The sequence below is a fragment of the Drosophila subpulchrella genome, chromosome X (assembly GCF_014743375.2).
Source record: "Drosophila subpulchrella strain 33 F10 #4 breed RU33 chromosome X, RU_Dsub_v1.1 Primary Assembly, whole genome shotgun sequence".
NCBI classification, from domain to species: Eukaryota; Metazoa; Arthropoda; class Insecta; order Diptera; family Drosophilidae; genus Drosophila; species Drosophila subpulchrella.
The window spans coordinates 9893654-9909315 of record NC_050613.1 but is presented as its reverse complement, the minus strand read 5'-3'; the positions used below and the strand labels follow the sequence as shown (position 1 = coordinate 9909315).

At 42.5% G+C, this 15662-nt stretch overlaps 6 protein-coding genes across 13 annotated transcripts in view; 3 read left to right on the top strand and 3 right to left on the bottom strand.

Moving 5' to 3' along the window:
- Nucleotides 1-61: 61 nt before the first annotated feature.
- LOC119556246 (myotubularin-related protein 10-B) lies at nt 62-3385 on the top strand. Of its 6 annotated transcripts, none has more exons than XM_037868283.1 (2): nt 62-330; nt 517-3385. In XM_037868283.1, exon 2 carries the CDS (start codon nt 643-645, stop codon nt 3151-3153), a length of 2511 nt encoding a protein of 836 aa, XP_037724211.1. In that variant the 5' UTR covers nt 62-330; nt 517-642; the 3' UTR covers nt 3154-3385. The 6 variants fall into 6 exon arrangements, with proteins under 6 accessions (XP_037724211.1, XP_037724210.1, XP_037724212.1 ...); XM_037868282.1 differs by having other exon boundaries at nt 513-3385; XM_037868284.1 differs by having other exon boundaries at nt 62-345; nt 582-3385.
- Nucleotides 3386-4237: 852 nt separating this feature from the next.
- Nucleotides 4238-4929, top strand: LOC119556247. Its single transcript, XM_037868285.1, has one exon. The coding sequence runs from the start codon at nt 4276-4278 to the stop codon at nt 4903-4905; it is 630 nt and encodes a 209-aa protein (XP_037724213.1). The 5' UTR covers nt 4238-4275; the 3' UTR covers nt 4906-4929.
- Nucleotides 4930-5024: 95 nt separating this feature from the next.
- LOC119556248 (glutaredoxin-related protein 5, mitochondrial) lies at nt 5025-5854 on the bottom strand. Its single transcript, XM_037868286.1, has 2 exons — nt 5450-5854; nt 5025-5385 (listed from the first exon to the last, which is right to left on the bottom strand). Exons 1-2 carry the CDS (start codon nt 5760-5762, stop codon nt 5195-5197), a joined length of 504 nt encoding a protein of 167 aa, XP_037724214.1. The 5' UTR covers nt 5763-5854; the 3' UTR covers nt 5025-5194.
- A 526-nt stretch (nt 5855-6380) lies between these two features.
- On the bottom strand, nt 6381-7214 carry LOC119556858 (BLOC-1-related complex subunit 8 homolog). Its single transcript, XM_037869329.1, has 2 exons — nt 6947-7214; nt 6381-6886 (listed from the first exon to the last, which is right to left on the bottom strand). The coding sequence occupies exons 1-2, from the start codon at nt 7162-7164 to the stop codon at nt 6553-6555; spliced, it is 552 nt and encodes a 183-aa protein (XP_037725257.1). The 5' UTR covers nt 7165-7214; the 3' UTR covers nt 6381-6552.
- A 599-nt stretch (nt 7215-7813) lies between these two features.
- Nucleotides 7814-15662, top strand: part of LOC119558236 (flotillin-2) — a 104360-nt gene continuing 96511 nt past the window's right edge. For all 3 annotated transcript variants that reach the window (XM_037871557.1, XM_037871556.1, XM_037871555.1), the window contains exons 1-2: nt 7814-7895; nt 9698-9836. In XM_037871557.1, the coding sequence (XP_037727485.1) occupies nt 9788-9836 (49 nt within the window). In that variant the 5' untranslated portion in view covers nt 7814-7895; nt 9698-9787. The remainder of the gene's footprint in view (nt 7896-9697; nt 9837-15662) is intronic.
- On the bottom strand, nt 12155-14186 carry LOC119558230 (glucose dehydrogenase [FAD, quinone]). Its single transcript, XM_037871549.1, has 2 exons — nt 14036-14186; nt 12155-13878 (listed from the first exon to the last, which is right to left on the bottom strand). Exons 1-2 carry the CDS (start codon nt 14184-14186, stop codon nt 12155-12157), a joined length of 1875 nt encoding a protein of 624 aa, XP_037727477.1.

The window sequence follows — 15662 nt, the reverse complement described above, 5'->3', positions numbered from 1 at the left end:
TACCAGCAACCTATTTCGCACTACTGGTGGCACCTGGTCACACCGCACGATTGCACCGAGTGTCATGCGTGCGTGTGTGTGTGCGTGCGTGTTAGTGTGTCGTATGAGTTGTGGCGACCAGGCGAAAATAAAAATAAATAGATAAATGCACATTGCGACCGACGCGGCCCGTGTGTGCAGATGCCAGATGGTGCAGTTGCATGACCCCAGCGGATGACCCCAAAAGCAAAAGCAGCGGCAGCTCGGCGGAACAACAACAACGTCAACGAAACCAAGAGCACCAACAACAACGGCGATCCGATCGCTGCTCGCACACACACGCACACACAGGTAGCAATCGGAACGGTAAGTTCCACTGATAAACTTATCACCACACAAAAAACGATAATTCTAATTTTGTTTCCCTCAATCATTCACCAGTCACATTCACCAGTTAGCTATCCCTGTATATTAATTTCACCTCCTATTTCCCTAAATTCGTTTGGTTTTGTTTTTGTTTTTGTTTTGGACAGACAGACACGCACATAGCACATAACGGTATAGCGCCCAGACAGGAAGTAGCGAATAATTGAATATTCCAGCGGCGTACAGCAGCGGTCACGCGGAGAGTTGCACCCTGCTGGTGTGCTGGACATCAGAACCATGGCCACGGGCGGCGGTGGCGGCGGCCTAGGAGGAGGAGCAGCCGGTTCCGCCGGAAATGCTGACCACCACAAGCGCAACACCTTCACCAGCTATGTGGCACCGCTGCCGGGAGATCTGCGCGCCACAGCGGACACAAACGAATGGTGCCTGCCCAGCGATTTGCGGGACGTCCATTTGGGTAAACCGCGCCTGCTGCAGGGCGAGCAAATTGTGGCCTCCGCACCGGCCTACATGTACTCCCCCATCGATCCCATGGACAGCAGCAGCGGGAGTGGGAGTGGGAGCGGCTCCTCCTCATCGCTGCCATCCGACTCGCATAAGGAGGCCATCTTTGGCCTGCTAAGCGTCACCAATTTCAAGCTGGCCTTTGTTCCACTGCACTCGAAGCGTAATCCTGTTGCCACCGCTGCACCACTGATCGATCTCTACCAGGAGAACGCCTATGTGGGTCGCAACGAGATCACGCTGAACAACATCGATCATATCTACACCATCGCCGAGCTGGGCAGGGCGGCCAGTGCGCTGCAGGCGGCGCGTGGGATCAGCCGGCGCAAGAAACTGGAGCCCTTCAAGCAGCACAATATCAGCGGAAGGATCGCCGCCCTGCACATTGTGTGCAAGAACTTTCGTCTGTTAAAATTCGCCTTCCAGCAGCAGGATTCGAAGATGTTCGGATCCAGTGATCAGGGCAAGCTGATTGCCTCGGCTCTGGTCCGCTTTGCCTATCCCATGCGGCACGATCTGAGCTTCGCCTATGCGCACAGGGAGCCATACTATTCCACGTTGGGTGCCTCTGGAACTAGCATGTATGCGACGAAGAACGATTGGGCCAGGGAGCTGATACGTTGCGGCGCCACCGAGTGGCAGGTGGTGAGCACTGCCAGTGTCCCTTTGCTGCAGAATCCGCTCCAGGCGGGAAAGTACACCGTTCCGCCGCATTTCGTCATACCGAAGAGCTGCAGCGTGGATCGATTCCTGGACTTGTCGCGCGCCTTTTGCGATTCACGAGCTGCTTTTTGGGTGTATAGCTACGGCAGTAACGCCGCCCTGGTGAGATTAGCTGAACTGCAGCCGGCTGCCCAGCAGGACACCAAGTTGGAGAATGTGATGCTCGAGCTGGTGCGCAAATGTGATGCGGGGCGACAGCTCAAGCTGCTGCAGCTGACGGATCGCCTGCCGAGCATCCAGGATGTGCTGAAGGCTTACCAGAAACTGAGACGCCTGTGCACGCCGGAAACGCCGCAGAAGTTTATGCTGCAGGATGACAAGTACCTGTCGCTACTCGAAAAGACCAATTGGTTGTTCTATGTGTCGTTGTGCCTACGCTTTGCCAGCGAAGCGGCTGCCACTCTTCGCGGCGGCGTGAGCTGTGTCCTCCAGGAGTCCAATGGCCGTGATTTATGCTGCGTGGTCAGCAGTCTGGCGCAGCTTCTGCTCGATCCGCACTTCCGTACAATCGATGGCTTCCAGTCGCTGGTGCAGAAGGAGTGGGTGGCCCTGGAGCATCCGTTCCAGCGGCGCCTGGGCCACGTTTACTCCGCCCAGCCTGCCGGCGGCAACGCCGAGCTGCTGGAAAGCGAACAGAGCCCAGTGTTCCTGCTCTTCCTCGACTGCGTGTGGCAGCTGCTGCAGCAGTTCCCCGACGAGTTCGAGTTCACGCAGACGTACCTAACCACGCTGTGGGACTCGTGCTTCATGCCCATCTTCGATACCTTCCAGTTTGACACGCAGGCGCAGCGCCTAAAGGCAGTGCGGGACTCGCAGCTCGTTCTTCGTCCCGTTTGGGATTGGGGCGAGCAGTTCTCCGACAAGGACAAGATGTTCTTCAGCAATCCGCTGTACCAGCGCCAAAAGGGAGATCTTGGCGCCCAGGCGGCGGCCGCGGCCCATCGTAGATCTCTCGCGGTGGGAAATAGGGCGGCGCATAGTAGTGCAACTGGATCCACGCCCCATCGCAACACCATCAATCCGCAGCTATTTGCAACAGCTTCCTCAGTGCCGCAGGATCGGTTCCTGCAACCGGCTCACCGGATCGTCGACCTGCAAGTGTGGGATCAGTGCTACTACCGTTGGCTGCCCATTCTAGACATTCGCGGTGGTGGCCAGCCGCAGGTGGATCTCTTCCATCGCCTGCTGCTGAGCAATATCGCGAAGGTACAACGCTGCCTGGAGTTCCAGAACTTCGACGATCTGCCGGATGCTTATTACGAGGCCACCGGCGAATCGCGACCAAATCAGCAAAAGGACGAGAAGCCGGTGAAGGAAGATGAGGCTGAGTTCGTGGACGGCGTCGAGCGGCGCAGGAAGACGACGGCGAAGGCGGCCACGCCTACCAACGGACTCACATCTATGAGCGGGAATTTGCAGCTATCGACATTATCGTCATTCTTTCCCTTCGGTAACCCCATCGCCGGCGACGCACCGCATCAACTGTACGATATTCTGAGCAGCAGCAGCGAACTCCTGATGGAGACCTCGTCCTTCCTCGACAAGTCCTCCATTGTCTGATCCACACACACTTGTTTACTTTCTACGCTGAACTTTCAAAGTATTACAAAAGAAAAAAACATTCAAAACACAAAAAGCAAACTCCCTTCACATACACATGGCATATCGCTTTTAACACTTTTGATTATTGTTAACTAATAAGCAAGTTATGGTATAAGTTTTTTTTATTTCGTTTTACTACCACTAAACTGCAACGCTGCATAATAAAACATTGACTAAATAACAAGCGTAACGACAAGCAATTGATTTGAAACGAACTCAAACCGCAAGTCTAGAAAAAACGAAGCGTAAGAAAACACCAATTAAATCAATATGTATTATATTGTATGTAACTAAATATATGAAAATATATCGATATGTATATTTAAATAAATCAAAATTGTAAAATCAAAGAATAGAATTTTTATTGTGGTATCGTATGGGGTGACAAGAAAATTTTTTAAAGATCACTCTGGAAATTTCATTTATGGGTATAGCTAGTGTTTAATTGGGGTTTCTGTGATAAGAAAAACCCTCTCTGGTTTTAACACTTTACTTTTTTGAACTTATGTACATACATAGATAACGATGGCACCAAATAGGGCTAGATAAAAATTAAAAAAGATAAATACTGTCAGCGGAAAAGCATTAGTCGAAGGTTACTCATATATGAATGTATGTTTTTTAATTATGATATCATCATTGTACCAAGAGAATGTCACAAAAATCTCTGAGCGAAATTCGGGGAAATGTCCGTAAGCATTAATACTAATTTTAGACAAAGAGATTTCAGTGACACCCACGTATTATTTATTTTTAACTATGACTTTTTAAAATGTATGTACTGAAAAAGTATACCATAAATTAGAATATCTTTTTTTTAATATAAGTATTATTAAATTAAAAAATTAATTAGTACACCAGTATGTGCAAACCTTTAAAATGTTTAACTTACTAAATATAATATTAACAATTGCACAAGGGTTAATGTTCTCAACTCTTTCGATAAATAACTGTTTAGTTTTCGATTTTAGTATACTCCTTCTTCGTAACAGATCGAAATTATTATTAATTCCTTATTTGTGAGACATTTTATATCATATACTTAAATACATTGTTTAAAATATTATATTAAAGGTTACAATGGAGGTTTTTGCCGAAAATATAAGAAAAATTCCAGTTCAGGATCAAAATATTGTTGACCTTCAGAACGTAACAAGTAATGTTAAAAATCTGGGTCTTGCAAGTGAAGTTAAGAATCTAACGGAAATTCAAGGGGATAAACTACCGCATAACATGCTGTCAATTGAAGATCATAAGATCTTAAGTGAATCCCAAAGCCTGGAGCATCTTAATTATGTTCAGAAAGTAGAGGATTATTTTTCAGTTCAATCGCCGGAGAAATTCTCATTAGAAATTGAAAATGTGAAGCAGCAAAGTGCGACTTGTAGTCTGGAGAAGGATCCATATCAAAAACAGGAGCTTGACGATAAAACCCAGGATGCGGAGAGGCAGTCGCCAAGTAGGAACCTTGATGACACCGCCTCTGAACGAATAGTTAATCGTCGTAGTCGCGTGATTCCACCCATGCCTTCGGAGGATGCAATGCGCCACTCCATAGCCGACAACCTGATGGAGATCCTGGTAAATATGACTAATCCGCTGTACCGACAACAGTGCTTTGAACTCTTGCAGGTGGGCGATGCTCTACAGGCCCGCAGCCGAATCCTGGATATTCTGCAGCAAATCGACAAGCGTAGGATTCGTAGATAACTCACTATAAAGAAATCAGCTTCAAAGGTCTTCTTAAATCAAACTTATCTTTACATCAGCACTCGATGTATTGAGTACTTTTACAAAGCTTGGTTTACCGAATAATCAAATCATATTTCTTAATCATTAAAAAGCATGGTCTTGCAAATGATATTTCCTGATATATCAAATTGTACACATATCAATATCATTATGAGTTAAACATTCAATAATCTTAGCGTGGTATGTCGGTTTGACATTAGGTTGTGGGGGTTTTTGGGGTTTGATCTTAGGGTGCTCTGGTGGGGCATCACTTGGCCTTCTCATCCTCCTTTTTGGACTCTTCCGCCTTCAGCAGCTCGGACACGATGCCCACCTTCTTGAGCTCCTCGATGAGGTCGCCGCTTTGGTGCATCTGGAGTAGGATGTCACAACCGCCGACGAACTCGCCGTCGATGAAGACTTGCGGGATGGTGGGCCAGTCGGTGTAGTCCTTGACTCCTGAAGGGGCAAAATAGGTTTATAAAATAGGGCTATATATGGAGCAGGAATCCCCAAGACTCACCCTGACGCAGAGACTCGTTCGCCAGGACATCGTGGGCATCGTATTGGACACCGTGCATCCGCATTATCTGCACCACCGCATTGCTGAATCCGCAACGTGGCGCCTGGGGATTGCCCTTCATGAAGACGACCACCTTGTTGGTGCGCACCAGCTTGTCCAGCGTCGCCTTGTCCACCGCCTCGCCGGTCACCGCATCCGCCGCAAAGAAGCGACTCAGCACGCCCGGCATGGAGGCGGAGGCACTTGCTCCGGCCGTAAAGCCGCCAGGATTGCGGTAGCTCTGACGCAACAGACTCTGGCAAATTCGATTCATCTTACCAGCGTCGCTTTCCTCGAGGAGGTAATAATATTAAGAATATTATCTAACAACAACACGGGCTGCTGTTCAAGTGAAGTGTCAGCTGTCAGCTGAAATGTATCGATAGCCTGACTGGCGATAGTACGGCCAATCGGGTATCGAATGGATTTTGATTCGAAAAGTTTTACGAAATTCTAGAACACTTTAAAGACGTTATTTGCAGTGGAATGCTTATTATTTAGAATATGTTCGAAATAATTCAAATTATATGTCTGCCGAATAACAGTAATAACTAGAAAAATATAAAAAGGCGCCAATATTATTAAAAATGATATCACCCGTTTTTAATTTTTGTTGTTAGGGTTACATTACTTAATGGTATCTGGAATCCTGCAGTGAAAAAATGTTGTATATGTTACTCATACATCCAGATTTTAAATATAGTGTTGCAGAATACTATCTAGCTATTTTGTAAGGAATCCTAATGGTACATTGGCAAGGAAGAAAGTAACCTTAACTTTTTTGAACAGAACCTGTCGCTATTTTATGGAAATTTCCTTGTGAGCGGTAATCAAAACCAATACGATCCATTAGAATTGTTTCTAATAATATACATTTCAACTCATAATTTTGTAAAATCAAACATTCTTATCAGGGATGCCACAGAAATTACTTTAGGGCGTGCAAAATATACGCAGAATGGGCGCCCTGCGATTTCTGTGGCACCCCCGTATAATTGAAATAAAATGTATTTTGCAATAATCACACACATAACTACAAATACAATACTAAAACCTAAATCTAACTAGTGGAGTGTGGTATAGGATCGTTGGAGTTCGCCCGGATTACTGGTTTGTAAGGGCTGGGTCTCAGTTCGTCCTGTTCCGGTGCCAGGACCTATCATATTCTCCATTCGCTGGCTAGTTTCCCGCATAACGCCACCGAAATCAGGTAAGTCCGGCAGATCCAATGCGAGGTGGGCGGAAAATCTTTTGTACACCGAAGACTTGGTGCTTTCCTTCTTGGTTTTCTTTCTGTTTTCCTCGTACTTCAACTGTTGCTTTAGGAAAATCGAAGCCTTGATCATCTCCTGTATGTTGTCGAATATGCTCTCGGATTTTTCAATCGTTCGCAGGGCTCTGTAGTTGGAAATAATGCAATTAATGGTGATATCTAAGGTTTGGAGTACCAGGACCTACTGAATTCCGTATTCCATATCATAGCAATGCCCCTGGAGATTGTTTTGCAGCTGGAAGACCTCATCGCGTTTCTCGAAAATCGCTGGGGAAACCTTCCGAACGTGTTCCTGGACCCGGAAAAACGCCAGCGATGGATCGTTGGCAAAAATGTGTATGTTTTCCGATATCTTCTCCGACGTTTTCTTCGTTTTAAAGACCAGTTCTCCGCCTCGAGACATTGTTTTATTTACTTTCCACCTTTTTCTTTCTTTTTGTTTACATTGAGAATCCAATTGGAATATATCGATAGCTGATATATTTTCAGTATTTTTCAAGCGGTATATATTATTTGGACACAGATATACTATCGCATTAGAATAGGGCCATTCTTCTTAGTATTTTTTTAAAGTATATATTTATTAATTATTAAGTTCTTATCGTTAATTGTATTAACAGACAAAAATTGTTTTACTTTTAAATCAGCAAAATATATATAATAAATCCATAAGAAAGTTTTTTAAATTAATTATAATTGTTGGCTCAATCAAAACGATTTAGTAGCTGTATAGTCCTCATTTTGAACTAAAATTACCTTTCACAATAGAAATTAAATGAATTAAAATTTAACTGTTAAAAATATAGAAAATAATTTTGGTCTGCTTTTATAAAAACCATTAAATAAGAAGTCACAATTATAAAATAAATAATTTAATGAATCTTGTCAAAAATTGTAATTTATTTAAGTTTAAATATGTTCTGATACTACAATAAAATCAACAAAATAATTTCTGTGAATTGAAAGTGAAAAAATCAGACGATTCATATTTCAACAGGAATACCGTCAACACCGCCCGAAATTGGAAACATCGATATAAAATTAAATCATCGTATCAATCGATAGCTTTCCGTATAGCCAGGCAAACTCCTACGTTTTTCAGCTTTAGCGTTAAGGCTGCTCGTCTACGAAACGGTAAATTTGGCAACAAATGCGACTTAATTAAAATACAGAATATAATTAATTGGGCAGACCCGATCAATTGAACTGGAAATATTTTTTGCATATTTTTGTTACTGTGCTGTGTGAGTGAAGAGAACACCGAAAGACCGAAACACCGAAAATAAAAACGGGAAACAACTGTAGGATGCTCGATGCAATTTCTGGCCGGTTCGGTTGTTAAATGTGAATAATAAGTGATAAGCCAAGCCGGTTCTCGTAAAAAGTGTACTAGTCATGGATTCTGGTTAAAAGTATTACCTATAGGCCTGGTACAGCAACAACTAAGCGGCAATAACAAACTTTGTTTACCTAGAAACTCCAATAAGTCACCCCAATTCGAGATCCAGTTACTGGGTAACAGAGGGTTAATTTTCAGTGTGTATGCGCAGGCTATTTATGTTGTTGTTCCTATTTCAATGCTCCTCTTTGTTTTTTGTTTTGTTTATGCTTCCCATTGAGATGAAGATTGTGGTTGCAGTAAGCCCCCCTTTTCTCTCAGTGTTCTGGATGATGATGAGCTCATTGATAAGACGCACCCAAACTCTTCCTCTCTTTCGCACACACATGGCTGCTTACGTCATACCCCCCCTGCCCCCCTTCCTCCATCCTTTTTTAACAATTTAGTTCAGTGCTATTTGCACTTTGATAAAAATTGCAAAAAAAAAGCCCCCTAGCAGAGCCATGCAAGTAATATAAATCACCAGCAAAGTTTGCCATTGTCAAGTGGCCTTTATTTTTGTTGTTATTTTCTCAACTCCTCAAGTGTCCATAATTTAAGAGCCCACATTCCAATTCAATCGTTCTAATGTTCTATAGACTATATGTACCCGTATATACCTAGTACTATATGCAGAACAAGTTGCTAATTGTTGTTGCTGTTCCCCAGAGACAGAAAAAAAAGCTTTTAATAAAAACGATATAAAACAGAAAAAACTGCCAATACACAAACAACAAAAAATTGAGAACAAAAAAAAAATACATAAAAACAATAAAGACGCGCGTGTTTCCGATGATAAATTAAAAATTATATTTGTAACATACTCTCGGGCGGCCAAAAAAATATCGGAATCATTAAAAGCTCCCCTTTTATTTTTATGTTTTATTTACACACAGAAAAACAGTTTCAAATATAACTTTTAACAACAAAGTTACTAAAATTCTATATAGTAGTTTACAGAAATCAACTCACAAAGTTTTATGGAATTTCTAAATTAGTTTTACACCTATGAAAACAAAAATTAACGCCTTAATAATTTAAAATATTTTATCATGGAATCCAAAATTAATTTAAAAAATGAGAATATATTTTTTTATAAAACCAAAATATTTAAAAGTTGTTTAACCAAAGATAAATAAATATTTTTTTAATATCTACATATGTATATTTCAATATAATAACAAACAAACATTAACTCCTCAATAATTTAAAATATTTTATCATGGAATCCAAAATTAATTTAAAAAATGAAAATACATTTTTTTTGTGAAACCAAACTATTGGAAAATTCTGTAATCAAAGATAAATTTCAATATAATTGCTGAGTTTTTAAACTTTTCGATACATTTTAAATATTTTTTGAAAATTGTATAAAAGAGAAATTTTTTTTTAAATATTTACATTTCTAATAGAAATTTTCCGTATAAGAGCTGAATTTTAAACGTAATAATACATTTTGAAAAAACTAATAAATATCTTAGGACCTTCATATATTGTTTTTTTTCACCGTGTGCTAATTATACATTCGTGTGTGCTCTTTTGTTTGCCTTTGCGGCAGAACTTTTCAGTGGAGCTTTCGGCAAAGGAGTAATACTAAACAAATAAGTATAAATAAAGACCAACAAGTAGACGACGAGGAACCTCAACGATGGGCAACATACACACGACGGGTCCCAATGAGGCGTTAATTGTTTCAGGTGAGTCGGGCGAACCTTTGGCACCCAGCAGACCCCACCACCCAACCACCCAACCACCCACTACTTAACCCTTTTCGCCCTTACTGTTGCGTCAAACGCCTGTTGACTGATTTTGAAATGCTGCAATTAGTAAACCGCATGTTGACAGGACATTGCGAATTCAGCCAGGGTTGCATGTCTACATTTACTCAGTTGCGAGTGACATTCGACTTCTCTTTGATCTATGATTGCGGGGCATTCAGGATAATGACAACACTGAAAAAATAATAATATGGTGAACACAATTCACTAGGGCTTTGAAAGCACTTCTAAAGGTGTCTAAATGTATGCTACCACATCTTATTAATTCGTAAGTCATGGATTCATTCCTAGACAATGTACTGTTTTACTACTTTGATCTATGATTGCTGGGCATTCAGGATAATGACAACACTGTAAAATAACAATATGGTCAATATAAATTGTTAGGGTTTCGAAATCACTTCTAAAGGTGTCTAGAATTATGCTACCACATGTTATTAATTCGTAAGTGATGGATTCATTCCTATACAATGTATTTATTTACTACGTTGATCTATGATTGCAGAGCATTCAGGATATTGACAACACTGAAAAAATAATAATATGATCAATATAATTTACTAGGTAGTAATTCGTAAAGTAAGGATTCATTCCTAAAAGATGTAATTTTTTTGCTGCATACTTTTTGACATCTTTATAAAGATCTATCTTATAAGATACCCCTAGTAATTTCTTGGCACGCTTTATAAGTATATCATAACATTAGGCTTATAAAGGAACTTATCACAGTTCTAATTTATTGAGATTGTCACATTCATTTTGAACTGTAATGAGTTCATGAATTATAAATAACCGGTACTTAAATTTATATATTTTAAAAATAAATGAGAAGTATTTTTACGGCTCATTTTTAGGCTTACTTTCGACATTCTCTTAATGCCAAAAACTTGAAGTTCAAGTTTAATATATATCGTGCATTTGCACTTACAAATGTTTGTGCATGTGTATTTTGAATTCAGTGGTTCGGGACATGATATTACTTTTACAAAAAAAAACGGGAATTAACGTATACGTCAAGGGCTGTTGGTTGAAATACGACCGTTTAAAAAATAATTAAATTCTTTTAAAGACTTGCGGTGACAAATGCTCTTCTTTCCAATTTCGAGGATACTAAAATCGAATCAACTGATGTCAAAAATAGGCCACTGAAAGTCAATGTCAAATTGATCCTCTCCAGACGGAAAACAGCTAGCATGGTTTCAAAATGTGTAATATCTTATCCATATCCTAATCTTTTATAATTTCAACTATTACACATAAGCTAATGTTATTTAGGAAATGTTTTTTTAGACAACAAAGCAGGAAATATAATTTTAATATGTTATTAAATTTTTTTCTGTGCAACCTTGGGTATCTATTGTGTAGCCCTGGGGCCGGAAGTCTTTCCTCTGGCGGCACAGAAAAACAGAAAACTCCCTGATGCATATTGAATTTTTCGCACACACAACAAGAGCGCGGAGGACGCGGAAGCCCAGGACAGTGATAACCACTTGTATGCAACCACCCACCATCCCCAGCATCCTGGCACTGGGAAACCACCCCCTGGTGTTTTCTGTTTTGTATTTTATGTTGCCATTTTGCCTACGTCTTGCTTTCTGTGCTGTGCCTAGCCAAACTTTTCAACCCCCATGGCATGGGTTAATGCACTCTGGCCAACCCCTAGGGGCTCCTCATCCCCCCGGAACCCCTTCGAACCCCACCACACTCCACTTCCATGGCCATCGCCATCGCCAACCCCAAAAACCCAAATGCAACTCGCTCAACTCGTTAAGGTAATTCTATTTAATTAACTTGCCAAGTCAAACAACAACTGGGCACTAATAGATGATTTTACTCTTCACTTTTTCCGCCTTTTTGCAAACGATATAATGAAATAATACATTTAGCCGGGTATCGATAATCCTTTAATAGGAATTTCGTTGCCTTTTGGATGCTAGGGGAGGCCTAATTGTTTCGACCACGCAAATTGAACATAATACTCTTAGGCACGCAGCTTGTAATATTTTCCAATTAATACAGATAGGTCAACTTTAGATTGATTATTTCTATATTGCTTATATTTTCTTTAGTGTACTTTTGGTATTATTATATTCCTGGACCTTATATAGATATAATAATAAATAATAGTATATAGTTATGCAAAAAAGTCAACTACCTACATTTATATAATAGAAATACCATACGTAGAACCTGATTATAGGTTTTTTATGGTGTATTTGATTGATACTTGTTTAAACTCAACTCCATTCGGATCGTATCATGTCCGCCGCCTTTTCCCCGATCATAAACGCAGCCGCATTTGTGTGGGCGGTGGGTGGGACTGGGATCACACTGGTGTCCACCACCCGGAGTCTCCTCATCCTATGCACCTTCAGCTGATGATTGACCACGGTGGTGGGATCGCTTTCGGGTCCCATGCGACAGGTGGCCACTTGGTGGTGCAGTGTATAGGATAACGTTCTTATAGAGCACCTCCAATAATCATCCGAGGCGAACTCATGGCTCTCACATCCTGGCACCTGTCTCTTGAGCAACCTCGCCCCAATCCTCTGCATTGCCGGCATCTCTATGATCCTCAGACTGGCTTTGATGCCATCCAGCAGATACTCCACATCCTCCTCGGCCACAAAGTACTTGGGATCGATCATGGGCCAGCTCAACGGATTGCGATCCCTCAACCAAAGACGACCCACTGACTTTGGATGGAACTGCATGACCAGCAGAGTGAAGTGATCCTGTTGGGCCTGCGCCAGTTCCCTGAACATCCGGTCGTAGATTTCGTCCTTGAAATTGGCGCCCAACTTCAGGGCCGTGCCTTCGTCACTAGCCAAACTGCCAGTGACCATAATCAGTTCGATGTCTGGCCAATCCTTTGGCAGTTCCGATCGCTGTGTTTTGAGGAATGCCAAGGCCTCCACCCCACCGATGGAACTCAATACGGTGGATGGATTTCCGGCCAGGAGGTAGGATATCACGTCAGCGGGTGAAATCCTCGATGTGAAGGTCGTTTGACCAGTGGTGTTGGTCACGAAGGTGGGTCCAAAGTGGCACATGTGATCGAACATCCTCTTACCCACCGGCAGGGCTTGAATCAGGGGTACTCTAATGGCCTTAAGGTTATCCTCTGGCCCGATTCCCGAGAGCATCAGTAGTTGGGGGGAGTTGAAGGCACCCGCTGATAGAATCACCTCCTTGCGGGCCTTGAAGGTATAGAGTTTATTTTTATAGTGAAACTCCACACCGTAAGCGGATTTCGTAGCCTCATCGATCAGAATGCGGGTCACTCGAGAAAAGGTAAAGACCTGCAGGTTGGAGCGCAGATCCCTCACCGGTTTTATATAGGCCGAATAGGCCGAGTGCCTTCTGCCATTCTGGGTGGTGGCCTGGACATAGGAAACCCCGAACTGGGACTCTCCATTGTAGTCGGTGCGCGGCAGTCCCGATTCCACGGAGGCCTCCACGAAGGCATCCACCAATTGGGAACGGAAACGCACGTACTCCACACTCAGGGGACCACTGTGATTGTGATAGGGCGAGTTCTCCAGGCCCTGCAGTTGGGCCCGCTCACTCCTCAGGAAGTAGGGCAGTACCTCCTCATAACTCCAGCCGGGATTACCAGCTGCCGCCCAGCCATCAAAGTCCCTGCGATTGCCCCGATTGTAGATCATATAGTTGATGGAGCTGGTTCCTCCCAGAACCTTTCCCCTCGGCAGGGCACACTCGTTGTTGTTCATTCCGTGGCAGGAGAGCTTCTGGGGTACCGATTTGTAACCCCAGTTCGAGGATGTCTGCTGCAGATAGCCAGCTAGCACTGGCGTGAGGTGGGCTATGTTCTCCACTCCCCCAGCTTCGATGAGGGCCACCCTCCATTGGGGATTCTCCGAGAGACGGGCGGCCAGTGAGCTACCAGCTGCTCCAGCTCCAATCACAATGAAGTCATAGTTCGAGAGATCCTGGGGAACTGAAAGAGATTATTAGGGATGCTTTATAGGAAGAACATAATACTATTACCAAGGCCTATCCTGACTCAAATGGAAATGGTTATACCATTGGTTTGGCTAACCTGACTTAATAACAATCTATTTTTGAGTACATCCTTGAGCTATGAGTTGACTTACCACTGGGACGCGTAGCCTGTTCTAGCAGATTAACCAGTCCCACTTGGTTGAGCTGATCCAACAGCAGTCGGTTGACATCCCCTTGGGATTCGCCCAGGTAGAGGAGCAACAGGGGCAACAGGAGCAGGTGTGAGATCTGTGTGGAATGCATTTGACTAATGGTGGGCAAATGAGCTGCCATCGTCTGGGGGGAGTTGCTTTTAAGCCATGGCTCCTGGACTGGATTGGACTGACAATGAGTGACTCAGGTGCCATAATGCCGCATCGCGACGCGCTCCAAACACGTCAGTGGGTTGCCTTTGCGGTTGTTGTTGTGTCTCTGCCGCCAAATGGTGCCCCACCCACCCCGTTGGCCATATAAACCAGATACCCTGCAATTGACCAAAGGGAGTTGGGGAAGGAACTAAACTTTGAACGTGGAAATATTATTTTTAATTACGATCATTCCCAAAATGAATATTATTGAATAAAGTATTGCATTATAGACAATGTAGGGTACCCCATGAAACAGTTTTTGATAATAATAAACCGCCAATTCCAGTGTACTTCAGGAAGAAATAAACCCATGATCCAACCTAAGACTAGCTTAAAAAATAAACAATCATGAGAAATCATATAAAAACACAAACTTAAGCCAATGAAGCCCGAAACCCAAATGAAGTGAGAAATAGATTCCAAATAAAGAATGAAATTAACCATTAAACCAAACGAATCCAAAGGCAAACATGAGATAAGAATAACACAAACCAAACTCATAAAGCCAACAGCAAGGCGATCAGAAACAGTAAACTATTAAAAACAAAGCATAGTTGGCTGAAACCGGTTGAGGAACCCAAAACAAACTTTAATAAAGTTAGCACCAATTAGCAGTAAACAAAAATAGTGAAAATCGCAAAGTTTAGCTGGAAGCATCTAAACTTAGGAGAGGTGCTGCCGAAATCATTAAGATAAACTCCAAGTGATCTAGTTTCGCATGAGTTTGCTCTTCTTGAATGGCCAAAACGTACACAGAGAGAAATATAAATACATAGTAATGAAATGTTAAATTAAACTATAAGTTCGACAGTTTAATCCTTTTTGACCGATCAGAAATAGTATCTCATGAAACACAGAAGTTGATTCGTAAAGATTCGTTCGATCTATTTAAAATATCTTAAAAAGTACAGGGTATCCAGTAAACGGTAACTCTTATTTCCTGGTTTGGCCAAATGTGAAGGGAGAATGACAGGATTCTCACTTTTTAAGTGCCGGCCGCACTTTGCAAGTTCGTTTAACTTTGGCGCGTGCTCTCCCTGCGTTGGGCCCCTAAATGCACTCAAGTTTATATGCATAATATAATAATATCGTCGATGAGGCATACACTCCCGGCGCTCTATTAATTTTTTTCGGCCCGAAAGCCGAGGCATTGAACTTGAAGTGCGTAAACCCGTTTGCGACGCCTCGATTGCCCCGCTTCGGATTCGGATCAGTTCGAAATCGGAACGGATCGGTGGGAAGTTATTAAGCTAGGTCATGACGTGGACTTAATTGGACTGACCCGAACCGTTCTCAAGACCCCGTTCGGCGCTACACTTGGAGAAAATCTTCTAAAAATTATCAGTAATATTTATAAAATGTTTTTAATTAA

Excerpts from the sequence above, each read along its gene's own strand:
- LOC119556247 (XM_037868285.1), top strand. The coding sequence starts at position 4,276 with ATGGAGGTTTTTGCCGAAAATATAAGAAAAATTCCAGTTCAGGATCAA.
- LOC119556246 (XM_037868283.1), top strand. The coding sequence starts at position 643 with ATGGCCACGGGCGGCGGTGGCGGCGGCCTAGGAGGAGGAGCAGCCGGT.
- LOC119556858 (XM_037869329.1), bottom strand. The coding sequence starts at position 7,164 with ATGTCTCGAGGCGGAGAACTGGTCTTTAAAACGAAGAAAACGTCGGAG. Across the intron at positions 6,887-6,946 it reads GATATGGAATACGGAATTCA|AGCCCTGCGAACGATTGAAA; the intron begins GTAGGTCCTGGT and ends TTCCAACTACAG.
- LOC119558230 (XM_037871549.1), bottom strand. The coding sequence starts at position 14,186 with ATGCATTCCACACAGATCTCACACCTGCTCCTGTTGCCCCTGTTGCTC. Across the intron at positions 13,879-14,035 it reads ACAGGCTACGCGTCCCAGTG|TTCCCCAGGATCTCTCGAAC; the intron begins GTAAGTCAACTC and ends AATCTCTTTCAG.
- LOC119556248 (XM_037868286.1), bottom strand. The coding sequence starts at position 5,762 with ATGAATCGAATTTGCCAGAGTCTGTTGCGTCAGAGCTACCGCAATCCT. Across the intron at positions 5,386-5,449 it reads GAACGAGTCTCTGCGTCAGG|GAGTCAAGGACTACACCGAC; the intron begins GTGAGTCTTGGG and ends TTGCCCCTTCAG.